This window comes from Pagrus pagrus (genome assembly GCF_965226575.1).
Source record: "Pagrus pagrus genome assembly, chromosome: 20".
Classification (NCBI taxonomy): domain Eukaryota; kingdom Metazoa; phylum Chordata; class Actinopteri; order Spariformes; family Sparidae; genus Pagrus; species Pagrus pagrus.
The window spans coordinates 24,259,556-24,286,809 of record NC_140207.1 but is presented as its reverse complement, the minus strand read 5'-3'; the positions used below and the strand labels follow the sequence as shown (position 1 = coordinate 24,286,809).

The window sequence follows — 27,254 nt, the reverse complement described above, 5'->3', positions numbered from 1 at the left end:
TCTTCCCTTCTCTATCTCCTTTTATTAACACATGCCATACACCCTTCCCCACCCCATCACCTTCCTCAAACACACACACACACAGGTTCTCGTACTTGCTGCTGTAGCATGTCTATCACAGCAAATGGCTGTTTTTATTTCAATTTCACAAAATTGGATTTTAATGAATTCCGCAATGAATAACCAAGCAAGAAATTATTTTCCAATATCCTCCCATGATATTCCACCATCCCTCTGTATTAGTGGAATTAATACTTGGAGCGTGCTGAAGATGCTGCATCAGGTGATGCAGGATTTGATTAGGACTTTAAAGTTTTCAGCAAATCAGGTGTGGGGGCACAATCATGTTTTCTTTTCATTTTTTAATCTAGGAAAGAATCCCTCAAGCAGCAGCGGCAGCAGCAGCAGGGAATACTAGATCGCTCGAATTTGATTAGCATACTGGGCAAGTGCCTTTGCCATTTCCTCGCATGTCTTAAAGCACTTTGGACACATGCAGCACGTCTGTCTTTGATGGGGTGGGGAACATCTAACATTTCTGCTGTGGAAAGTTGAACTGAATAGCTGCTATTGTTGCCAGTCCTTTCAAGAGCCTTTTCCAAAGGTATTGCTCCCTGATTGTGCAGCAGTCTGCTGTGACAAGATAAAAGCCAAGTGGTCTGCATACAAATAGCAAACAAAGTGCACAAGTAGATGCCTTGTTCACATTTTGAAGAGAATCCTCTGAAAACGAATGACGAATAAAGGTATGTAATAATATTTGTAAATACAGTACACAGTATACATTACTATACATTGATGTGTGGACGGTATGTATATGTTCGTACTGTATTTAATAAACATCTGTACATGCTGTTTATTATGTTCATTGCAGGTCACTTGATATAAGCAAGATTTAGAAATTGAGTAATTGATACAGTATACTGTATCCTCAATACATATATGGAAGCCAGTTAAGTCCAACTAGATTTGGAAGATCGTGCTTGTACCAAAATGAAAAACCAAGCTGGTGAACCATTTGTGAAATCTGTCTTTCCAGCCTCTGCTATTTAATTGGCCACCTCAGGATTTCCAAAAAGTCATATTGTATTTTGATGAGATTAGTGTCTGTGAACATTATGAGAAGGAAATTCAGCTGTCTAATTTTACAGACATGTAACGTCCAAATTAAGTAGCAGAAACCTTTACATACAGCTGTAATATGATGTTAGGATGATTAGTTGTTCTGTAAAATTCCACCTTCCTTTCATGAAGGATGCTCCTGTGTTTCCTAGGAGATAAGAAAGGCGTTGATTATCTTTTCTTAGCATTTAAAGAGTGTGTGCAGTTCTCATCATGACTGAACCTCAGATTGTTATGGATCACTTCACTCACTCTTTCCCACTTAGGAACCTTCCTAATCAAAATGGACTTCTCACTGGTAACCCAGCAAAAATAACTATACAGTCATTTTGGTTAAAGAAAAATAAATCCACTTCATGAACTTATCGTGTACCCCAGCCTCTGTTCCACAAAAGTTAAAAGAGTATCCATCTTGTAATTGGATGGAAGAGGAATCTAAGGTATTACACTGTAAAATGTTTCTGTGATTGTGTCCACCCCAATGTGGGGCTTCATAAAATCCCTTTCAGTAAATACCACCAGGGTTTATGGATATCAGCAATAAAAGCAGTTGGTTACTATGGTGCCTGATTCAGATGTTGCCAATTCACAAAAAGTCAGTGGTTCACTGCGTCCATCCTACTGAATAACATTTTGTGTTAGATGGCGTCATCACTGCAGGACTTTATTATTTCCCACTGTATATGGTGCTGATGTATTTTGGCCTTACACAACAAACGTCATAACATCAGAAACACTTATATACATTGACATTGGTACTGGTACATCATAAAATGGCACATCATGTTCATAGATAGGCGGACCAACATTAATACTGTCTTTCTGTGTCTTTCTCTCTCACACACACTATCACATACATACACCTAAGTCACCAGTGTGTGTCTTCGTCCCTCCAAACAAAGAGGCGGGGGGTTGGGGTTACCTCTCCTATCTCTTTCTGAGCGCTGTATTTCTTTCATTGCTTCTCCTCCTAATCAAGGATGTAATTAGTGCTTGCCAGACAAGCGGTTTCTGCTTGAGCAGATACAATGGCTAACAGTGATGTGAATGGATGCTGGGTGAATGCACCACTCATCATGCATGCATAGGCAGTGAATAGGGGTCATAGTGACAATATGAATATGAAGAAAAATATAGTCCTTTAATGAATAGTCTTATGTGTACAGGGTGTACAGTATGTTCGGCCTTGTCTAACTGTCCTGGCATTGTTCACTGTGTAATGACTGTACGTTAGAACACAGCTGGAGAGGAGCTTCTCTCCTGTGAGCTGAAGTGTGCATTGTTTCGAGGTGTGTGCATGCAATATTTTATAAAACCCTTTTGATTATGTGGTGTATAAAGAGATGTATGATTGTACATGGAGAAAAGATTTTTAACGGAGGCCAGTCTCAAGACCACCTTTAATATGTCAAGGACCTGTCTTTGTCCCCCTATCTGTTTGATGAGGGTTTGACTTGTTTCAGCACGAAAGACAAAAACAAAAAAACATTCTACAGGACTGTACTACACATGTTGAGCAGCATGTAGTAGAGCTGTATATAGTCTATTAGTCTATGTACACACACACATATATATATATATATATATATATATATATATATATATATATATGTATATATATATATATATATACATATGTACTGTATATAAGCTTATAGTGTCCATAGTCTAATCGAATAAAGTGGATATACACTGACTGCATTTGTACATGCTCCTGTACAGTACTGCACTTTACATTCAGCCCTCTTTAGTGTTTAAATGTCATTTGTTTGTTCAGTTCTTCATGTCCTTGTTCCTGTATGTCTATATATGTGCAGTGCACTGACAGCCATGTGATGATGATGATGATGAAGATGATATGATGATGATATGATGATGAAATAATGATGATGATGATGATATAATGATGATGATGATGATATAATGATGATGATGATGTGATGATGTGATGATGATGCGATGATGTGATGATAATGATGCGATGATGTGATGATGTGATAATGATTGATAATGTGATGATGTGATGATAATGATGCGATGATGTGATGGTGATGTGAGGATGATGCAATGATGCGGTGATGTGGTGATGATGTGATGATGTGGTGATGATGTGATGATAATGTGGTGATGATGTGATGATGATGTGATGATGTGATGATGATGTGATGATGATGTGGTGATGATGTGGTGATGATGTGATGATGTGATGATGATGTGGTGATGATGTGATGATGATGTGATGAAGTGGTGATGATGTGGTGATTTGATGATGTGATGATGTGGTGATGTTGTGATGATGTGATGATGTGATAATGATTGATAATGCGATGATGTGATGATAATGATGCAATGATGTGATGATGTGATAGTGATTGATGATGTGATGATAATGATGCGATGATGTGATGATGTGATAATAATTGATAATGTGATGATGTGATGATAATGATGCGATGATGTGATGATGATGTGAGGATGATGCAATGATGCGGTGATGTGGTGATGATGTGATGATGTGATGATGTGGTGATGATGTGATGATAATGTGGTGATGATGTGATGATGATGTGATGATGTGATGATGATGTGGTGATGATGTGATGATGATGTGGTGATGATGTGATGATGATGTGATGAAGTGGTGATAATATGGTGATGATGTGATGATGTGGTGATGATGTGATGATGATGTGATGATGATGTGGTGATGATGTGGTGATGATGTGATGATGTGATGATGATGTGGTGATGATGTGATGATGATGTGATGAAGTGGTGATGATGTGGTGATGTTGTGATGATGTGGTGATGTTGTGACGATGTGGTGATGATGTGATGATGTGATGATTTGGTGATGTGATGATGTGGTGGTGATGATGTGATGATGATGTAATGATGTGATGATGATGGGATGATATGATGATGATGTGATGATGCTGTGATGTTATGATGTCATGATGAAGTGGAGAAGTCCATTTTTGTGTGCATGCATACATTTGGCCCCAGGTAGCCAGCTTAGCTTTCTGAATTTAGGTTTTTATTGTTATTTCATTAGAGTTTTCACACTGCTTCATCAGTTTTTAATATTCACTTTTTATTTACCTTCAAACCATCCTTCTTTTACATCACTAGCCCAACAGTTTTAGCTGAGATGAATCAAAGCAAAATCAGGATCTCAATGTTCTTTCTTCCTTTCCCCCTTGTTCAGCCATCCCTCCCTGTATAAAGACCTCCCACCTTCCCCCAGTGAAGGCAGTATCAAGTGAGATTAAGTGACTTTGTAAGTCATCAAGGCCATGTCTTGTAATATTGATCTGGTATACAGAGTGAAATAGGGTGATCATTGGAGAAGTAATTATAAAGGGCCTCAGCTCCGTTCGTCCTCTTGCTGTTTATCGGCGCGCTCATTAAAAGACATTGGCAGGCAGACAGGGCCTATCTCTTCCTTTGCCAGTCAACCACATCGTAAAAGTCGGTGGGTCATGGCTCCCGGTAGTGCGATAAGCAGTGTGCACCAAATTGGAGGAGGACTGATTACATCCCTGAGGAGATGTGTGATGAAGCTCTCGGCTCCATCCGAGCTGTCTACTTCTTTTTCATCTAGCACTCCATCTCTTTTAGTCTTCCTCTATCACTGCTCAGTTAACTCTGCCTTCACTCTGTCTGTTGCTGTGTTTGGACTGCAGTCTTCTTTCTATCTTATACTGACTTGTTTTTTAATTAATCTGAGCTTTTAACCAGGGAGGTGAATGCCACCTTTTGATTGGTTTGACTCTATTAGGCCCATTTGCTGAATCATCATAGTTTGGGACATGCCTGGAGGAAAAGTGACCCAGGCGGGTAGCCCAGACACACAACACATTTATCATTTGGATGAGATCCATGCGGCATCCTGTGGACAAGGTGGCCCAGCATGACAGATGGGAAACACAGGGTCTGACCCTGACTCAGGGTACAAAAAAAATTATCTTAAATTAAAAATTGTTCCCTGATGACGACCTTCAAGGTGGAAACTGCTCTGTGTTTTATTGTTGAGTAAGTAGCCAAGTTTTGAATAATGGCTGTTTAATTGAATTCAAGTATTGTTGCTCCTGTTCCACACGAGTGCCTGCAGTTTGTTTTTTATCTTTACACTCATGTTATATTCAAACAAAACTGACAAAAGCAGCAAAGCTTTGAGAAGCAAACAAATGTTCAGCGTTTCTGCATGATAAATCACTTAACCTAACCTTGTTAAGAAAGGTGCTATATAAATAAAGATTGTTGTTATCATAATTGACTTATTGTTTCAGAAGTATTAATCATTATGCGAGTATAAGAATTAGGCCATTTGTACCACAAACAAACATTTGTCAATCAACTGTGATGCTCATGTGATTTCTTCCTCTCGTTTACTGACGTTTGAGTCTTTTGGAGCAGAAAACACTAAGTGTAAAGGTTCTTTCTTTACTTTAGAAACAGTAGTTCAAAAAAACTCAAGGGCCACTTACTTAAATGCCGTTGACACCTCTGGCAAAATCTGGTAAATTAAAATTTGAGATGTTGCATTTTCAGAGTTACACAATTATTAATCTACATCAGTGATTTTCAGTATGGTTTCCGTGAGAGCCACACTGGCAGACGAAGTCAAAAGGAGAGCCACTTTTACCGCAAAACACCAAAAGCCACCCCAACCATGAAGCACCTGCCTACTAATTTGGCATACCACAACTTGCAATATTTAATGCAGCCAATACAATACAAATTAAAAAACAAGCATACCTTCGACTGGGCTGAGCAGAAGCAGGCATGCATTTCCTTGACTTTTTTCATGTTATATTTGTAGTCTGTTGTTGCAATCCTTGTGAGGCATTCCAGGTGTGCATTGGTGAGCCTGTTGCTCTGTTCATAGTTGAGAATGTTAACATCATCTTTTTGTACAAGTGGTTTCCAGGTGGGAAAATCTGCTTCAGACACCAAAATCCAGAAGTGGCCAACACCTGAGTTCAACTTCAGGGAATGTTTGTCTGCAGCTCTACTACTTCACTGTCCAGAGCAGCACGATTAGAAGGGCAGAGCTGTGTGACAGCTGGAGTGACAGAGGATACATCCACATGGAGGGGGTTTTCAATAAAGTTGAAAATCTCCTTGTGCTCATTCACTTCAATGAATCTGGATTCAAATTCTCCCCTCAGCTCTCCCAAAACACCAACAAATCCTCTATGGCTGAAGTGCTGCTGCAGCTCATTCGTGGTGACAGCTCTGAGTTCCGGGAAGTGAATGATTCTCTGTCAGGTATATACAGGGCAGTTATTTTGTTCTGGAATGCTCTAATTGCATTCAGCATGTTGCTTGGAAGTTCAGAGCATTCAGGTTACTGGTGATGTCAGTCAGAAGGGCCAGCTGTATGATCCAGTGTGGGTCTTCCAACTCTGGCTCATGTTTCCCCTTGCTGTCCAGGAAAGTGCAGTTCTTGGGGGGGGGGGGGGGCTCAGGACCTGTTCAAGCACTGTTGCGTGACAACAATCTCACCTCACTATGCATCAGTAAATCACCGTACTCCTTCAATTAACAGTCGGAGCTGTCTGTGGTTGAGTGCTCTGGGGACGATTAAATTTGCCAAGCGCACGACCTCTTTGCATCATGTTTTGGAATTCATTATTTCTGAGTTTTGGTACCAGTGACTCCTGATGTATGTATGATGCAGTGAAAACTTGAAAAAAGTTGGGCACTTTTTCATGAGACCAACAAGCCCCTTCTCTTTGCTTGGGGCGCAGTCCATGAACACAGCTGCATGACTTGACCAACTGAGTTTTCTTTTATCAAAAAATGCTAGAAGTGCATTCAGAATGTCCTCACCTCTCATTTGGTCAAGGAGTGGAAGTAAGCACAACCTTTCCTCTCGAAAAGGGTTTTCTTTCTGGAACCTCGCCCAAACACCCAGCTGGGCAACATATGTCACATCGGTGCTTTCATCCACTGCAATGCTGAAACACGGTGCTGCCGACAGATCAGCCAGTAACTGGTCACTTACGTCTTTACCGATGTCTTCTATCCACCTCATAATGGTTGAATCAGACAATTGTTATCCCTTTATTTGCTTTATAATGGCATCCTTGTTGTCAAAGTCCATGAACAATATTTCTACTGTAGCCAAAAAAGTCTCACTATTTCTGAGTATGAGAGGGGTTTTTCTGCCTTAGCTAAGATCCATGCGATCTAAAAAGATGCCTTGGTTAAACGCTCTGCTGTAGAAGTTCTTCTGTGTATGAGGTTTGGCTGCACACAAAGCGAAGCAGTAAGCTGCTCGACTTTTCTTTTCCTGAGTTCACTCCCAGGTGGATAAGTTTCATTGAATTTTGGATGCATGGTTTGGAAATGGTGCTCCAAGTTACTTCGCTTGAAACCGGACCGTCTTAGTTTGCATATTAAACACAAAGGGTTGGATCCATGGAGAACAAATAACAATTTGTCCATCCATTTTTCTTGAAATGCTCTTTGCACTCTTGTATGTCTCGTACCTATCTTTTTTTACTCGGAACAGCCTCTGTCTGCCTGCCAGTCCCCTCTCTGACGTCTTCATATTGATGTTCGGTAGCTGCATGCTCCAAGTCTTCATTTTCCTTGTTTGTCACGCCACTTTGTTTCTGTCCATCTGGTTTGCGACTTTGTTTGATTAGAAATTGATACATTTTTTGTCTGTGTACATCACGCTCAGAAGCATCAGATGCTGAGTTAGCCAAACTGATGCTACTATGCAAGTGTGCAGTGTTGCCAGATTGGAGACAGTCCCCCCCCAGGGATATAAATTATTTCAGTGAAAGCCCAAGTATTATGTGAAAAAGTTACATGCTTATACTGCAGTGTACTGTATATATAACATTTATTTTTTTATATCACCCTAAATTATCTAGCACCAGCCCACTATTTATTTACCCATCCAACAGAAATATCGCCATTGTGGTGCTCCAGAGGGCCGCCAAACTGGCAACACTACAGTGAGTGAGGGTGGGTCTGAGCAGGTTCCATGCTTGTAGCCTATACTGTACTTTTGTATGAACAGCGTAGCTGTTTTAAGTATTCTTTATGTGTATTGTATTGGCTGCGTTATCATATGAATTGAATGAATTATCTGCAAAGTGAGCCACATTGTGTTACAACAGTAAAACATCTTTAACAATACAATGTTCCATTACCATAAAAACCCCAAAAGTTTATGGGACTTTGGTCAAGAAGGAAACCAATCGAGCCTGTAGTCTGTGGTGACCAACTGAAAGGATGTATACACACACACACACACACACACACACACAATGCCTCAGGGCACTTCAGGAAAAAGCATCAATTAACCAAAGATGAATTCTCATGGCTTTTGTAGGAAAGCTTTAATACAGAGGTGTTTACCTTCATAGCAAATATGGCCATGGGGCATAAAGCATCATGTAGTTCTGAAGGCTAAGGAGGGGAGGTGGAGGTGGACACCATGCCAGTGCTTAAGATAAGAACACCAGATTCCACAGATTGTGCGGCATGACAGAATCTGAATAAATTAATGGGAGCGCATGTAATTAGTTTACCCTGCATGTTCATAAAATGATATGATTATAACTTTGGTTGAATTTGTTTGTTTGTTAAAGAAAACTTGCCCCAACTTAACTTCCCTCCCCCCAATTAACAAAAAGCGACAAGCTTGTTTCTCTGTACAGAGCCAATTAGCCGACCAAATTCAACTGTCATCCACTGAGTTCACTGTATTCTTGGGAGAGTTGGCCTCCCACTGAGCTTTATGCTGCTGTTTCCCCTCCTGATGTACTTTATTGCAGCTAATGAGCAAAGTGCCAGACAATAATAAGATACACTCATTTTCCTCTAACGCATTTGTGTAAGCTATGAGCTTGTGAGCAGAATGGGATATTGTTTAGGTCAAGTCATGAATCAAAGTCTAAAGAGGGATAGTAGTTATAGTATACATTGGCACGGACTTGGGAGAGGCTGACTAGGTTTAGAAACAATAACCTGTTAGTTATATTCAGGGAAATTGTGCCTTGGGTTGAAATCATGCGGTTAAGGTTAGTGAATGACAGTGGCCGTGCTTTAGAAACAACAATGTTGACTGCCGGTTGGAGATGGGTATCTACCAGTGATCTCCTGTGTTCAGTGTTTTGTTATTTAATGTGTTTGTGAACCGAGGAACAGATACAGAAATCTGAATAGACAACACACTCAAACTCTCTGTCCTGCATTATGACATGACAGTGTAGCCACATTCAACACTAACTTAACCAGGTGAAAGGAATCCTTGATCTACGCACGTTTCTTAACATTGATGCCAAGTTGGCAACTTTGTCACTGAGTGACTTTTTGGACTCTTCAGGGATTTTAAAACATCAACTGATGGTTCAGACAGGTGGAACTGGTCCAGGTTAAGGGTGGGGATGGGGGGGAGGGGCGTTAATATAAAACATTGTCTCCTTTGTGGCTTTAAGTCTCATCTAATGTTGATTTTTGCATAATGCACATAGTCCATATGGATCTTTTGAGTTTTTATTTCTTTGTTTATTATTATTACTTATATATGTGTATACATATGTATTTCCTTTTTTCCTTTTTTTAACTCATTCACTTTCTCTATATATTTTTTTTTATTTTTTTATTTATCTATTCATCTATTTTTTTCTGTTCCTGATTGACCTGCTTTTGCTTTTTGAAGTCCATGGGTTGAATATCTCTTCCATAATATTTTTATGTACTTTCTTATATGATATCAGATGCTTGTAATTATCATTTGATTTGTCATGGCTTTAAAAGGAAACAATAAAAACAGTATGAAGGGAAAAGAAAAAAAAACATCAACTGATTACAAATGAAGCCACCTTCTCAGACCATGGGAAGCAACATGAGTCCTCCAGAGTGCTGATTTGATCCTTCGTGTTACATGCATGTCGTATACACAAATACAGGTATATGGAAAAATGTATGAGGAAACACAAAATCAAAAACAAACAACTCAAGGGAGTCATTACAGAGTGAGGGAAATATGAAATAATATGAAATAGAGCCGTTAAAACTGAACAGATTGTGGCGGTTCACTGTTCATGCCAACAGTAGATCCAAATAGTTTTGTAAGTTAATTAAAAATAAATGAAGAAGTGAATGAAAAATAGATGAGCTGTATTCATGAATTCAAACACACTGTGGCACTTGACACTGTTCAGTGCAGAAGCCCACTTACTGAACTGCAGGGATGTTTAGCTGCATGTATTACTGTATAATGATTGTTTATCTTTGTTGCAAAACTGTTTCATTTATTTAGTCGAAGTATATTTTAATTATTTAGTCATCTGTTCTTCTTAAATGTATCTGAGCTGACCTTTAAATTTCATTATTCAAATAAAATAAAACAATGTTCATTTTAACATTTTCAGTGATGTTGTGATTAACCCTCGGCTTTAACGGAACAGTTAAACTCAATTATTTCACATCTCACAGATTCAAGAATAATCTTTTTTCCTTTGATTCTGTTCATCTACAGATAGTTGTTACTACTGCACTGTAGATGACAGAGAAATGAAGCCTCTTAGACTTTCTTACTGTCGGTGGCATCACAATACTGTTCCATTCCAGCATGCTATCATAGGTTGTATAGATTGGCTGGATTTGTTCGCCATATTAAAATAGGTTGTTCTCGTCAGAAAAACAACCATACAGGTTTAATGTGAAAGCAGCTTATTACAACTCATGTGTATGTTTTTGTGTAAGGCAGCGACCTCTAGTGGCCTTAGCAATTATTACTACAGCAAAGGAGGAAGTCAGGTGAGGTGGTATAAGAAGTGACAAAGTGGGAAGTAGCAGGAAGTGGATGGTCAGGTCAAACAAACATATGGCTTTTTACCCAGGAGACCTCTGTTCGTGTCCAGTGTGAAACCAATAGTCAATTGTGAGTTATTTTAACTTATTAATATAGTTAAGTTGTTTCATGAACATAATGTAAGTTACATACTGTATGTAACACACATGCGTAACTTAAAGAACAATATGTAGGAATACTGCATTAAAAAGTGAAAAAACAACTAGGCCTATGTTATATATTTTATTTAGTCGTGTACGTACAGTGACAAAGTTTACTCAAGCTAACGGTGCGTTTAGTTAGGTCGAAATTTACAGGAATAATTTTAAGGTGAATAAAACTTTAAAACATCACGTCGTCTGTTAATATTTGTGCCTGAATCACATCATATAGATTATCATCAGCAGCGGTGGTTTGTTTAATGGGTGCTCACCACCAGTGAGGCGAGTTTAACTGCAGGATCATTTGTGTCTCATGTGGTGTTTATCTGCCCCAAACAGCCAGGTTACTCTCCTGTATACTAGCCGTAAGCTAACGTTATTGACCAACAACTGTACACACCAAGGGTGTGTGTCTGTGTCTAAGTGAATTCAGAGCTCACCAGACTGCATTTCTCTCTATTCTTTTCACCTCTCCTCTCTATAATGTCTTCATGATGTAAAGCACATTTCCCTCCGGTCAGCAGTCAGCAGTCAGCATAACAGAACGTAAATGCCCGACAAAGGACATCCCCTCGTGAATTACTGCTGCTGTCAGGTTGATAGTAAAGATAAAAACCAGAAGTTAAAAGGTAATCTCCGAGCTCCAATCTCTTGTCTGTAAACAGCTTCTGATCAGAGTGGAAACCAGTGTAACTCTGAGTGTTTTTTTCTTCAGAAGTTCTGGCTCGCTACCCAAATCTGACCTTTTTTGCTGATTAAACCTAACCAAACTGTGAGCATATGACAAAGGCCTGATACATCTGTTGCTGGTGTGCTGCAGCATTCATGTTGTTTTGGGAACGGTGATGTAGGCCTATGTCATTGTCAGAGTCACTGTCAATCAATCTATTCCATGTTTAGGTATGAGGATGTGTTTAAATCAACATTGTTCTATAGTTACAGCACTGTGGTTCATGTGAAGTCACCTCATTAACTGATCATCAAACATATTTTTAAAGGCCCTGTGCACTGCAGATATATGAGGTCTAGTCTAGTATCACCAGACCTATTTCCAAAGTGCTGTGCCAGCGCTGGTAGATGTGTCTGCCTGCTAATTGGTGCTGAGCAGCTTGTGTAGAGTGGGTTTATCAGAGCTTTTCACCCACAGATGTCTGCTGAAGGCTGAAAGACTGAACCAAAGCTGTAAAGTAAAGAAATATACAGTGCAGTTCACCTTGAGATTTAATGATATTCAAGCAGTACATATTCAGTCAAAATTGAATCTAAGACTGTAACAATAGTATTGTTATGTGGTGCTTGTTTCCAACCAGAAACTACACTGGCTGGAGTTTGTGGTGGTGAATAAGGACTGTAGATTGCCACTGCTTGGCAGGAGGGCAAGTGAAGCAATGAAACTAATCAAAGTACAATATGAGAACATACTGTACTACCTATCGACAGCATAGTAACTGAAGAGGAACCATCACAGTGTGAATTTACCATGAAACAAATAAAGGAGTATGGAGATGTGTTTACAGGTGATGGCTGCCTGGAAGGAGAGTACAAGACCCCTTAACAAGGCACTGAAGTGAAAATGTTTCCCCCTTCCCACCATCGACGACATCCTCACAGACCTCACCAGAGTGTGTTTACAGTCTGATGTCAAACATCAAACTGGAGGAGGAGTCGAGCTATCTGACTACATTCTCTACACCGTTTGGCAGATTTCGGTGGCTCAGGTTGCCTATGGGAATCAGCCTAACTCTTGAGATTTTCCAGCAGAAGTTGACACAAGTGCTGGAGGGGCTGTGGGGCATATACATCATAGCCGATGATATATTGACCACAGGAGAGGGCGATACACAAGACATGGCTAACAAAGACCATGATGAGAAAGTGAGACAGTTGCTAAACAGATGCAGGGAAAAGAACATTAATCTGAATGTGGACAAGTTCAGACTGAGACGGCAGGAAGTGCCATACATTGGACACCTGCTGACAGCTGATGGACTGAAAATCGACCCTGATAAGGTTCGAGCAGTGAGAGACATGCCGAGACCAACGGACATGAAAGGCGTACAGAGATTGGTCTGCATGGTGAATTATCTCTCTAAATTCTACCAACACTTATCGGACGACTGCGAGATACTGAGACAGCTCACACACAGAGAAAATATGTGGGATTGGACAGAAATGCTTAAGGATGCATTTTGCAGGCTCAAGGACAATATAGCCAAAGCACCAGTGCTGAGGTAGTACAACCAAAAAAAAGAACTGGCATTGCAGTGCAACACATCAGACACTGGACTAGGAGCAGCACTGACACAAAAAGGGGAAACTGTAGCATTTGGGAGCAGGCACTGACAGACGGAAAGGGGCTCTGCCCAAATTGAAAAGAATGTCTGCCAATATACTTATGGCTGGAAAGTGACGGTACAGAGTGAACATAAGCCTTTAGAGAACATTGTCAAGAAGCCACGGTTGAGCGTTGTATGACATAGATGTGACCTATGTCCCTGGACGTGACATGTTGCTGGCAGATACCTGAGCAGAACATACTTGCCAGAGAGTCCAACTACAGGGTCAGTGGAAGCTGAGATTAAGATGGTCGACATGGTGGACTACCTACTGATCTCAGAAGAGAGACTAAGCAAAATCAGTTCCGCTACCTGAGAAAACAAAATACTACAGACACTAAGCACATTCAAAAGGGATGGCCACAAAATAAGAAAGAAGCAGTGATGGATATAATGCACTACTACACGTCCCAAGAGGAATTGAGCGTTCAGGATGGAATCATCTTCAGAGGAGAGAGAACTGTTATTCCAGTCACACTCCGATGTGAGATCACCCACTGTATTCACTCCACTCACCTGGGGGTGGAGGGATGCCTGAGGCGTGCAAGAGAATGTGTCTACTGGCAGGGAATGAACACATATATGAAGACATTCATTGCAAAATGTGACGTTTGCGGATCAGTTGACACAAAACAACAAAAAAAGACCACACCAAGTAAACTGTGGGCCAAGGTTGGTACAGACTACCTCACTACTGTACTACAGTACTGTAATGGTTGTACTGTTAGACTGTACAACCAGCACTGCTCCCAGTAGACCTCACATGTGCACTATGCCATAAAAATACCACACTGTTTATAATTACACTGTTCATATTGTAAATATTACTACAGTGTTCATATTGTAAATATTACTACAGTCAAGGTATCCTGGATGTAGTTGTTTCAGATAATGGGCCACAGTACACTTCCCAACAGTTCCAGCGTTTCCGTCAGCTGTGGGAGTTCAAGCACAGAACTTCATCACCTGGATACCCACAAAGCAACGGGATGGCAGAGTCTTCTGTGAAAACAGCAAAATGACTGATGATGAAAACCAAGGCAGCAGGAGAGGACCCATACCAGTCTATGTTGGATCACCGAAACACGCCAACTCAAGGACTAATGACAAGTCTAGCTCAGAGATTGCTGAGTAGGACAACCAGAACCCTACTACCAATGAGGGATAGTCTTCTGTAGCCAGAGGTGAAACATATGACTCAAGAACAGATTGACAGGCAGATGAGACAAGCCAAATACTTCAACATGAAAACCAAGTATATGGACACACTGAAACAGGGAGACCCTGTTAGAATACAGCCTTTTGAACCCCACAACGTCTGGAGAAAAGCTACAGTGGTGAATCCTGTGGACCGCAGATCCAACACGGTACAGCTGGACACATGAAGTGTTCTTCAGAGGAATCAACATCATATCAGACGGGACCAGGACCCAGAACCCAGTGTGTCAAATTGAACAATGACTATTGAAACTCACACAACACCACAGACTGTTGCAACCCCTGACAGAGCCGTAGGTGACACACAACAGACCGTCACTACCAATTCTGGTCGAACAGTTGTGAGGCCATGGTACCTGAGGGACCATGCAGCCTGAACTGTGGTAAAAGATGTGAAGGAAGGACACTGAAGAAAAAGAAAAGGAGAACAGGAACTCTTTGTTGTTTTTTACAGTATTGGAGGTTAGAAAGGGTATAAAGCATTGTAAAATATGTGTTGTTCTTTACAGTATTTTCTTGAAATGTCACTGGGAGAGTTTTATTTTCAACATTGATAAGGAACAAACTTTTAGTTGATAATGGGGCTCATAAGTGACATTGTATATACAGTTATGTGATGTTCGGAGGATCACACTTCAAAGGAAGAGAGAAAGGATGTGACGATAGTATTGTTATATGTGGTGCTTGTTTCCACTCGGGCTCGGGAGAGAGTTCGCAATGCCAAAATCTATGACTGAGTTAATAAATAGTGTAAGCAGATGAAATGCTGTAATCATCCATTCTGAACATGTAGAGAAGGGACAGAATGAAACAAAGACCAGAAACTTTTTGTCATCTGTTTCAAATCATTTTAACCGTAGAAATATCTTTGTTCAGACAGAGCAGCATGTAAAGTAAAAAACAGTGCTGTGTTAAGCTAGCTGGTTAGATAGCCTCAGCTGGACTATGCTAAAACTGCATTCACTTACTCTTTCCTGCCTGTTTCCTGTAACTGAAAAATCTATTTTGATTATCCACAATCTCAGTAATTCAGTTTTGTCATCCTGTACAAATGAGGCAATAGCTTAATCCAACCAGGACAAAATGTAACAGCAGATAAACGTGTGCTTCTGAAAGATTACGAGCTAGCTAAGCTAAGTAACATTAGCTGTAATGGTGCTTTCCATTGCACTCGGAACTTTTATTCAGTTGAATCAGTGCTCAACAGAAGTCTCTGAGAGTATATGTTAGGAGCCAACTTGTCCTGTCTTTTTGAAGTTAGTGCCCCTAACTGTTTTAAATCAGCTGCTGTAGTTGCTTGTGACGTTCACAGACCTGCCATTCAAACACCCGTTTGCGTCCCTGTTTTTCCAAGCAGATACACTGGGACACTTTTAGATTAGAAGTCGGTAATACAGTACCAACACAGAAATTCAGACTTGCAATGGAACGCACAATAAATGCCATTACCATTTACATTACATTCACATTACATTTCCAGCATTTAGCAGATGTCTTTGTCCAAAGCGACTTACAGTAATTCATACATACATTCATATACTGATGGCGGTGGCTGCCATGTGAGGTGCCAACCAGCACATCAGGAGCAGTTTGGGGTCCGACATGCAGACCAGGGGAATCAAACCAGCGACCTTCCGATAACAAGACGCTGGTGAAAGGTTGTTTTCTGACTCCAAAGGTCAAGTTGAAAATAATAATCCTGAAATGACATTGGGGCGGCTGTGGCTCAAGTGGTAGAGCAGTCGTCCACCAAACCAGAGGGTTGAAGTGTCATTGGGCAAGATACTGAACCCCAAATTGCTCCTGGTGGCTCTTCCATGGGTGTTGAGTAGGTGGCGCCTTGCATGGTAGCTTCTGCCACCAGTGTATGAATGGGTGAATGCTGACTTGTGTTGTAACGTGCTTTGATTGTTTGCTAACATTAGAAAATCATTATATAAATACAGCTCCTTTACAGTAAATATACAATTTATCATTTTTGATCTCAATATTGGTAACAATACTTCATAACAGTGATTTATCACATTTATATGTTTTCACAAATCATGTTTGCTTTGGTGAGCTTCACTCCAGGTTCCCCTCCTCATGTCTCATTTTCTACTTGCAGTTAAGCCACAGTTGACTCCAGTAGCTGCCACCTTCATGGTTTACTTTAATGGCTTTATTTAAATGAGCATGTCCAAATCGTAGTAATGGAGATTAACCTGAAAGCAAATGTAGGCCTCTCCACTTCACATTAATACAGAGCTGAAATAATAGCTTCAGCAGAAACATTTGAGAATTGACAATGGGTCCTAACACACACACACACACACACACACATGGACATCTGAATGATTGCATGTTCACACTGATTAGCAGATAAGGCAGCAAAAAGACCCTGTGGATGTAAAACAGCCAACAGAGCGGGCTCCCTCTCTAACAAGATGATTCCTGACGCTGATAGTGAGCGGACATGTGGACAGAGTTGGGTAATGGTGGGCTGGTGGGTGGCCGGTGGCAGACAGACTGCTTGAAAGTCCCTTCTTTGGTATGGAAATGGGGACTGCAGAGAGCAGATATGATAAAATATCTGACTTTCACACAGAATGCCAGGGGCTGTTTGGACATCTGCTGTGTGCTGTGCAGCTATCTGGCCTCTCTGGAACACATGGGAAATCAACATGCACACATTATTTCAGGCAGCATACGCATGGCTCTGTGGTCAACCCACACAGACGCGTATTTAAAGGAGAAGTCCACACAAAAGAGCAACTGGCGATGTGTGATGCATCCTGGATCCATTTTGTTCTCATTCCAACGGATGACTGACCAATTATAGCCAATAAGACGTCCTGTTGAGACATCATGTTGTCTTCAGCATGGACAGTAAATGTCAGGTTCCAGCCCCCTTTTGATTTAAAGACAGATGTTTGTCTGCTGCACTGACGTTCAACAATCATACAGGCAGGAATCCATCAATCAGAAGGCACGCAGACCTGTTTCTCCACTGACAGGAGCTTTAATAGACCAGAATGCAATGCAGCAGCCACAAGACATGTTGTGTCCGCTGCCTTCACTGTGCCTTCCTCTCTCGCTCTATCCACCTACATGAATAACCCACAGCTGATCATAAATTCAACGGTTGGTGTTTATTTCATATATTTTTGGAGGTTGTCTCAAGGCGTCTGAGGACAGAGAGAAAATAACTAGCTTCAGTAAATATAAAGGAGGCGGGTTCAGACAAAGTAAAGAGTTGGAAGTAATTTAAACGAGGAAGTGGGTACATTCCAAATATACAAGCATACTTTTTCTCTTTACTTTTAGTTTGTACTGCAGCTGCCCTTACAGAGTACAGCTCTGACCCTCTTGCTCCTATAGCCATCGCAGCCTTACACAACATTTTGGAGTCCAAAGAACAATGAACTGACACTTAAATGTGCTTTCATCTGTCTTCCTGTCAGTGAGCTGTCAAATGTATGTGCTCTCTCTCTTTGTTTAGATTTCCGTGACACACCGTGATGTATGTGACGTATCTTCCACTGTGCAGAGGATTGTGGGTCAGAATAGCCAGAAAAGCTTGCTGGCTTCCATACTGTGAAATGTGACCAGATGTAGTAGGACATCCTGGTATTTTTGGTTATAATATGGGTATTGGAGCGCAGGGCCTGACTGGAATAGAATCGCTAACGTTGCAGTAACATAGCATGTAAACATTCTGCCTCTCGTTTGTTTGATCAGCACAAAAACTGTGCAAGTGTAAAGAAAAATACTGACCCCATGTAATGATGGGCTTCATATTGAGTTTTGCACCTACAGTATGAAAAGTGCTATTTTGCCAGTGCGCTGTGCTGAAATGAAGTCTGACTAGCTTACCAGATATTAATGCAAACAAATCCAGAAGAGGATCAGAGCCACAGGAAAAATGTGCTTGAATTCTGTTTTTATTTCAGAACTTTGAGTTTTTTGTCTTAACGTATCATTATGAAGTAAATGTTGATTGCACAATGTATTTGAATTTAATATAGACTAATCACACCATCTGCATATTGGCTCCCTATAAACTTTACTTTCACTTGCAATTGTGTTTATTCTCTTCAGTTTAAAGTCAGAGCTCAAATAAATGTCTCACATGTGGTCCGAATCGTCTTCGGTGAATAAATGATGTAGTGGATATAATTCATTAAACAAAATAAGTATGATTTGAATTGACAATACTACATATTTGTCTCAAAAACACAAATAGGTGTCAGTCTAAAAGAAATGATGACATTCTGATCACGTTTTTTTTAAGGCATCAACAGCAACCACAGCTCAAAACATGTCCCTGCATTTATACCACATCTGTTAAATCCAGACCTCCAATGAACAATGTAGAAAACCTGACCTATGTTTGAACTGAACTGCCCACATCTGTGGTAAAGATTTTAACACAAAGAAAAAATAGTGTAAAGTGAGTACCCTGATCTGAGCCATCAGACAGGACAGAATCAAAAGCAGACTTGTGACTGAAAATTACACTTGTGTTCATGTCAGATGTATTTATGGTGCCGCTCACCCACACAAATCTAATTCTAGTGAAACGACTCCCTCTTGTGTTCAAAAACTGCACAAAACTGTTTTTCTTCAGTGGGAGTGGATATGAGTGCTGATGTCTCAGGTCGTATTTGACAGTAATAAAATAAACCAGTGACGAGTTATGTCTATTTTCTGCTCTGAGTTTTAGTGAACTGTTCAATCCTGGTTTAGTTTGTGAGGCAGCACAGCTAAAACAAAGTGCTGAGCTACAGTCAGTCAGTCATTCTTTGCAACTGCACTGCTGCATTATTTCCGGCAGATGGTGCCAAAAGCCTGGTTTGATCCAAGGAACTTGAAAAGAAGGGTTTGTTGAGGAAGAAGCAGCCTGCACAAAGCCCTGACAATCCAACCCAACACCTTTGGGATGAAGCAGAACACTGACTGAGCTGGTTCAAACTGCCCAACATCACTGTTCGACCACAATAATGCTCTTGTGGAGCAAATCCCCAGACAGTCTTTGGCCATTTAGAGAAAAGCAAATATCATTCATTGACAGAAGAGGCCAGCTTTATTGATAGTTTTTTATTGACCATCAGAGCAAGTGAAATCATCTTCAGAACCAGGAACACTTTCTCTGGGAACAAAAGCATCAAGATTCTGCACACAATCATCAAACAATAAATAAAAATCAGAATATCAGGGCAAAAGAAATTATAAAGCAAAGCTGTAACACAGAAATTACAGTTGTGAAGAAGCTGCAGATGAACAATGTACATTTAAACCCGAGCACATCTAATACAGCTGATGGACAGAAATTCAGATGAACTGAGCTGCTTTAGAGCTTGTAACCATTAGTCTGATGGAACAGTAAAGTATGACAGTATATGAAGTATGCTGCAAGAACAGGATGATGTGATATGTTAACCGGTCGGCTGGCTTTAAGTTTTCCCTCTAAACAATCTACTGTCATCTACATCTGATGTCCAACTCAAGAAATCAGAGAAAAGTTGACACAACAAGAAGGGAGAAGGGAAAAGGTGGACAGTTACAGGGTTAATAAAGGCTCAGAGCAGCCTTATCCTTTAAAAAAATAGAACTATATATCCTGAAGGTCTACCCAAACTACACTAACATCCCATAACCCGCTACACAGTCTGTCAAATCCATCGCACAATACAGATTTTCCTGGGAAAACAATCCCACCGTGAGGAGGTTCTCACTGGTAGCCTCCTCACAATCACTGCAGATACACAGTACCAAGGCAGAGAGAAGTGGGTCAGTCAGCAGGTCACGTTACTGTCTACAACAGTGTGTGAAGACTGAAGATGATGAGGAGAACTGTGAGGATCAGAGCCAGCATGTAGATCCACCTGTTCCGTTCCAGTACCCCCCTCCCCCTCTACACCTGCATTTTCTGTCCCTTTGTCAACTATCCAATAAAGGCAACATGCCAAATGTAATCTTAAATCACCAACAATTTAATTTAGATAGCTTCACTCCAAATGAACAATATGGGCCACTGGAACCCTGAGCCAAATTGTGCTCACAGCACTTTTTGTTGGTGGGAAATGTTTGTTTCTAGAGAACGCATGACTTGATTCAAAGCTGCCATATGAGATAAAAACTGATCAGATCAGATCACGCAACAATAATCTACAGAAACGACAATCAAGAAATTTCGGCAGATTAAAGAACCGTTAAATCATGATTTCCAAATCAGTACTCAAACAACCTAAAGGGGAAACTCCAGCTTCAAGCTTCTATTTAAACATCCCCGCCTGGACCATGAATTTAACATCAGCACCTCCAGTTTAATTACCCTGAATATGTTCAAACTTGTCCACAGTCACATAACACCTGATATTTATAGTTTTTCTGAATGTTCTTTCAAGTACTATTTGCCATGATGAGCAGGTGATGCCATGATGATGGGCAGAGTGAGGGCAGGGTGAGGGCAGGGTGAGGGCAGGGTGAGGGCAGAGTGAGGGCAGGGTGAGGGCAAGGTGAGGGCAGGGTGAGGGCAGAGTGAGGGCAGAGTGAGGGCAGGGTGAGGGCAGGGTGAGGGCAGAGTGAGGGCAGGGTGAGGGCAGAGTGAGGGCAGGGTGAGGGCAGGGTGAGGGCAGGGTGAGGGCAGGGTGAGGGCAGAGTGAGGGCAGAGTGAGGGCAGGGTGAGGGCAAGGTGAGGGCAGGGTGAGGGCAGAGTGAGGGCAGAGTGAGGGCAGGGTGAGGGCAGGGTGAGGGCAGGGTGAGGGCAGAGTGAGGGCAGGGTGAGGGCAGGGTGAGGGCAGAGTGAGGGCAGGGTGAGGGCAGGGTGAGGGCAGGGTGAGGGCAGGGTGAGGCACATGTGACCTGGCTGACACACACTTCCACTGACTTAGATGCACATGCTGTTTTAAAGACCTGTGAATTGCAATGCAAACCAAAAATGACATTTTTCACTGAAATCAATATGATAAGCAGATGAAGCTTCATACAGCCTAACTGAGTGAGGTTCTGCTAACACTAACATTGTATGGGTCAACTTCTTTTTCTTCATTAGTCTTGTTTATGGTTTCTTTTCACAGCACTGCATGCCTCGTACAGAGCTGAAATGAGGAGCGACAGTTTCACAGTCCTTGTATGTGTGGTTTTGAATTCACACTGTGACCTATACGTGTGTTCATGTGTCGGAGTCCTTAGGAGGTCCAGCGCCACCAGGCCACCCTCATGCGGTCCCAGACGGCACCTAAAGAGTCATAGGCGGGGCGTACATCCAGGATGGAGAACTGGTAGGTGTCTTTGTTGATTTCACCGTCATAGTAGTCGATGACATAGCGCACCTCCTTTCCACAGCGGTCAACAATCCAGTCATGGCGGTCAAAAGGCAGCTCGTAGCTAAAGGAGAGAGGGAGGAGCATATGAATTCATTGAGATAAGATATGGGAGGCAGAACTGACTATACTGTGATGCTACACTGGACCTAATAGGCGACATAACATCATGGGTCCTCCTGGTCAGGCTGTTTATATGGAGGCATGGAAGCATCAGCTGATTGTAAAACTTGTGTTACTTTAAACAGCTGTAGTCTTCAGGATCATTACTGGATGAATGATGGGGCTGAGATCTTTTTCCCTCAGACTCATTCATGCCACCTAACAACTAAACTGCTAGAGGATAGAGCTTTAAGTTAAATATCATTATCTGAGCAAATAAAACACAACTCATAGATGTGACACAATAAAATGCACTTCTAAGGTGAACACCTCAGTTATGGACTCAAACTCATGCATATCGAGTGTAAAGGAGCTCACCCCATCCAGTGGCGAAGGCGAGCCCTGGGCGAGAACTCTTTGGCTTTACCACCAAATCTCTTCAAGGTCGGCCCACATGGACATTCCCTGCAAGAAAACACAAGATAGAGGACTCATCAAACTAAAAGTGCACTCAGAGAGCAGATTAGCTGCAGAGTCTTTGTAACTGGCTGCTCCAACTGAACGCATACTGCAATGATTTGTTGTTGCACACTTTCAGTTCCAACATGCTGATCAGTGTGCTCACAGAATCTGTGCTGCCTTAACCTTGTCATATGTGATGTGTTTGAAATCACACACTGCCAGCTACATGCTCAATCAGAATGTACTGCACACAGCCTACTAAATGAACAAGTATGTATGTCAAACACTAAAAGAATATCCGTCTGTCAGTGAACAAAGTAACAACTGTACACTTGTCTCAGGATGGTTAGAAGGTGATTAGAAAGTCATACGCTTTGTCAAACAGTTGTTGAACTCACGTAGCATGCATGGCCTCCCATTTCAGGATCTCCTGCCAAGCCTGCTCGTTGTTCGTGTTGTGGATTTTAATGATGTTGGACATATCGGCAGCAGCCAGGTCGTCTTCACGCCAGCGCCACCTGCAGCACAGACACAACCGACAGTTAGACCACAGAGTCCCTTTGCACCTTCCATCTTAACAATGTAATCATTAAAGCTCGTGGTATAATCAAAGCATTTAGTCACACAGCAAATACACTGTTCTTTCTTCAAAAATTCATCATTTTCAGTTCAAGGAACAGAAGAATTAACAGCAACTGAACAAATAAGGTGAAGAATGGCATGTGAGAAGAAGGTGTGGCAACAGTAATCTTCAATATACGTTTTCCCATCTTTGTTCCCAATAATAGGACTACAAGTGTATAAATATGACATGGTACATGCAGCCTGGTGCGACTGATTTCCCCCACCAGAGTTGAAGTTAGTGGCTAGAGTTTTATATTTATTGTATTTTCCCTAATAAATACATCATTCATTAGGGAATGTTACACACTGGAAACCCCCCTTAATATGAGCTGGCATAAGAAAGCCACATGATTCGGACTGACCCTTTCCGCAGCATGGCGTTCCAGAACATCTGCTCAGACGGGTAAACCCAGTTCTTCTCTGCACTGTGACGGGGAATGTTGGACTCCTCTCTGGAGGTGGACAGATCGAAGGGCTGGTCTGGAGCTGGCACCTGGTTAGGAGGAGGCATCTGTCCACATGCAGGGAGTAGAGACAATTCAACAACACACTTTAACCTTTAAGAAATGGAACAAGACTTAATTTGTGATTTTTAAGACAATGTGAACACAACATTTAAACAAGACACGTAAGTCGACCAGGAGGTAACAAATTAAAATCTGACCAACATGTTTTTCAATTTCGAGACAGAAAATATTTAAGAATGAGAAGCAAAACCATTCAATGCACCGCGAAGCATCACACTGTAATATTAACAAAACTACCTGTTGTAAAAACATTTATCTTGATATAAATCAAACCCAGTTTAAAACTTGTTAAGCTGGTAACTTACACTTCTGTTCATTGCATTATGACTGTTTCAAACACTTCTCTATTTAAAATGTAGAAAAGTTCCATCTTGATTGTTTCTTGTTTTGTGAATTATAATCCTGTCTAAAAGGTGCATCAGTTAGAACTGCACATGTAATCATTTTTGCATAGCTTTCATACTCTCACTCCCTTCCTCAGCCACCACTCCCTGTTCTCCTACACTAAAGTAGTGCATGTACCATGTTTGCTGGGTCGATGTCACTATTTGCGGCTGTTGCAGCTTTCATAGGACACTGCACAAACTCATAGGCCCGGTCCTGGTGAGCTGGACCTGCTTCTGCTTTATGCATCGGACACTCCGACGGAGGCGACACTACAGGAAACAAGAGCACCAGATTGAGGCATATTGGGTACAAAACCCTGGACAGTATTTACCAATAACTTTGAATAATTTTAACAATACAACAACACAGAACATCAGCAATGGAGGCAAATGAAATCCAAGACAATTGTGTTTAAAATAACGTGCAATTTCTCTGTCAGTGTTTCCAGAAAGGATATTTGCTACAGTGGCAAAGTCATCACAAATCATTGGTACCTTTTACAGGCTGAGCCTGATGCATGGGACACTCTGAGGGTGGGGACACTAAGAAAGGCAGATACAGACAAACAAATCAGTATATGTTCATTTTGGAAACCTTTATTAAAAACACTATGATGTAACATAGTATGATATAATCATATAATAATAGTTGACGGCACCTTTGACAGGCTGTGCATCTTGGTGCATGGGGCAGCCCTGAGGAGGGGCGGCCATCATGGCCTCTGCCCTGACTGTAGGAGCATCAGGTGTGGACAAGGAGGCTCCCATCCTGCCCTGTCCAAAACACACACACACACACACACACACACACACACACACACACACACACACACACACACGGAGTCAGTCGGTACTCTGTGTCAGAAGAACTGTTCTGGATGACTCTTTGTAATCATAAATATGTTAACATGTTAACTGAATGTACAGCAGACAGCAGCACTCACAGCCGGGCTCAGTGCCGGGTCACACTCAGTACTCAGTACAGTAAGAAAACAGTAAACCGACAACAGCTCTGGATGAAACACTACTCCAGCCCTGTTATCTAACGCTTGTGAACAAAGCCCAGGTCCTTGTAGCCACATCAATGAAAGCAGACAGGGAGGTGATATGAAGTACATAATTACTAACCTCACAGACCTATAGGAGCTAACTTCGACTGAATGTTTCTAGCACAATGTTTTAGTCCAGTCACCTCAGCAGTTACCCGTTTGAAGAGTGTGTTTACACCTTACAATGACCTACACACAGCTCAGAGTGCTTCACAGGCAGAGACAAGCATCAGAACTGCATTCATTAACATAGTGAGTACATTCAGTAACAACTCACGACGACAGCAAACGTTATGATAAAAGTATAAGTCCAAAGATTGTTTTTTAAGTAAGCAACTATGATTATTTATTAATGTTAGCCGCCTGAATGGCCACATGGGCTGACATAACATCCTTCCAGACGTTATCCTTGATCAACCTCACGGTTAATGTTAGCATCAAAGCTCAAGTACGACTACACCTAGCTAACTTCATAACGCAAGCTAACAGCCTGGCTCCAGCCCCATAACCCCCCCCAACATGTCTGATTTATTAGGAGAATCAAACAGAGTAACAATAAGACAATGACACAAGACGACAAACCAATATAAAGATCAGGCCAAGTAGCTAAGGGCACTAGCTACTTTCTTTTACAGCTAGCCAGGCTACCTAGCAGCTATGCTAACGTTAGCTGATATGTTGTCTGTCTTCTTTGCTTTTGGATTTAACGTCCTGTTAACATGGCCCGTTACTGAGACATTCAACCCTCCTCTAGTTCGCACAGTCTAAAGTAAGGTGCAGAAACTTGAAGAGCAGAAGGAAAGGGCCAACTCACCCGGTTGAAGTCAGCTGAGAAGTGTTCCGCTGTCAGGTTACTGTCCCAATGTCAACGTGCAGGACAAGACCTTACGTTACCCAGAAGCAGTTGCGCAACTGTGGGTTACATGTGCCGTACGTAACCCTTACGTCATCACGCTGAGATGGACGTCATAACGTAACCATACATAAGTAAACCCTTCACCAGCGCAAAAATAAATAAATAAATAAATTTAAAAAAATAAAATAAAATAAAAAAAACCTTCACCAGCGCAACAGGACTGGAAGAGTTCGTTTTTCAATAAGGTTTTTTAGACGAGAGTCTGATATTCTAACCCGAACCCTTCTCCTCTCACATCTCCTACATGTTGGACCAAAATAACAGGAACTCATTTCACTATATAATACAACACCAGCCCTGATAGGCCCAAAGTTATTAATATAGCAAACATTGTAAATCGACGTTTTGATACTCTGAGGAACCAACACATATGACTATGTAATATATCATCACACTCATTACGCCCTTTGTTACAAAACACAGCTCGCCATGTAGTGGCGGTGACGCGCCGCTAGAGGGCGCCAAGGCACCAGCCCATTGTTACATGTTGTCACATTACAGAACATCGTAAAGCTCAGTGTGTTACAGTTAATACTACAGCACACATTCTTACACCCGTACTGTTCGATTAAATACATCAAGATGGAGCAATTTATTATAAATAGACAAACAAGAATGAAGGATAAAAACACTTTAGAATGGTATTGTAATCAAATTATGATACAGTTATAACAAATATAAAAACATATAGAAAAGTTATTTAAATTATTTAATAGTAAGTCCCCTAAATGTCTTAATTTCCTCAAGTACCTCTTTAAAGTGCTGTGATCCCAGAACCTGAAGTTGTAAATGAAAATCCAGCCCTGCACTGTCACTGTGACAGCAGCAGTAATTCTGTCATATGATTCATGTCTGTATTCATGGCCATAAAGCTGTTCTACTTATTTGGTATGGGGGTTGTTTTTATTACATCAAAAGCAGAGTTAGTTTCAAAACTTAATTGCAGACTTACAGTCCAGATAAAATAAATGACATACAAACTCACAATTAAAAATCATAGTTAAAAATAATAAATACATTATTGTCTTACAAACAGACAGCTGTACCAGTGTCTCCACTACTGTGACTTGCACGTGAAGTGCTGAACCTTATGTTCTAAAAAACCAGGATGATTTCATTTTCAAATAAATGTATACATAAGATTTCTTAGAGCAGCTTGGAAAGTCGTGACTCCTGCAGAGAAGAACAGTTTACTTCACTATTCCATCAAGGTCTCTG

At 41.2% G+C, this 27,254-nt stretch overlaps 1 protein-coding gene across 2 annotated transcripts; it reads right to left on the bottom strand.

The window, feature by feature from the left end:
• Window positions 1-19,705: 19,705 nt before the first annotated feature.
• On the bottom strand, window positions 19,706-26,022 carry hccsb (holocytochrome c synthase b). 2 transcript variants are annotated; one of them, XM_084340852.1, is made up of 8 exons: window positions 25,935-26,022; window positions 24,731-24,845; window positions 24,567-24,614; window positions 24,208-24,341; window positions 23,521-23,669; window positions 22,933-23,052; window positions 22,451-22,537; window positions 19,706-22,034 (listed from the first exon to the last, which is right to left on the bottom strand). In XM_084340852.1, the coding sequence occupies exons 2-8, from the start codon at window positions 24,837-24,839 to the stop codon at window positions 21,836-21,838; spliced, it is 846 nt and encodes a 281-aa protein (XP_084196978.1). In that variant the 5' UTR covers window positions 24,840-24,845; window positions 25,935-26,022; the 3' UTR covers window positions 19,706-21,835. The 2 variants fall into 2 exon arrangements, with proteins under 2 accessions (XP_084196978.1, XP_084196979.1); XM_084340853.1 differs by having other exon boundaries at window positions 24,731-24,840; window positions 25,935-26,021.
• Window positions 26,023-27,254: the final 1,232 nt, after the last annotated feature.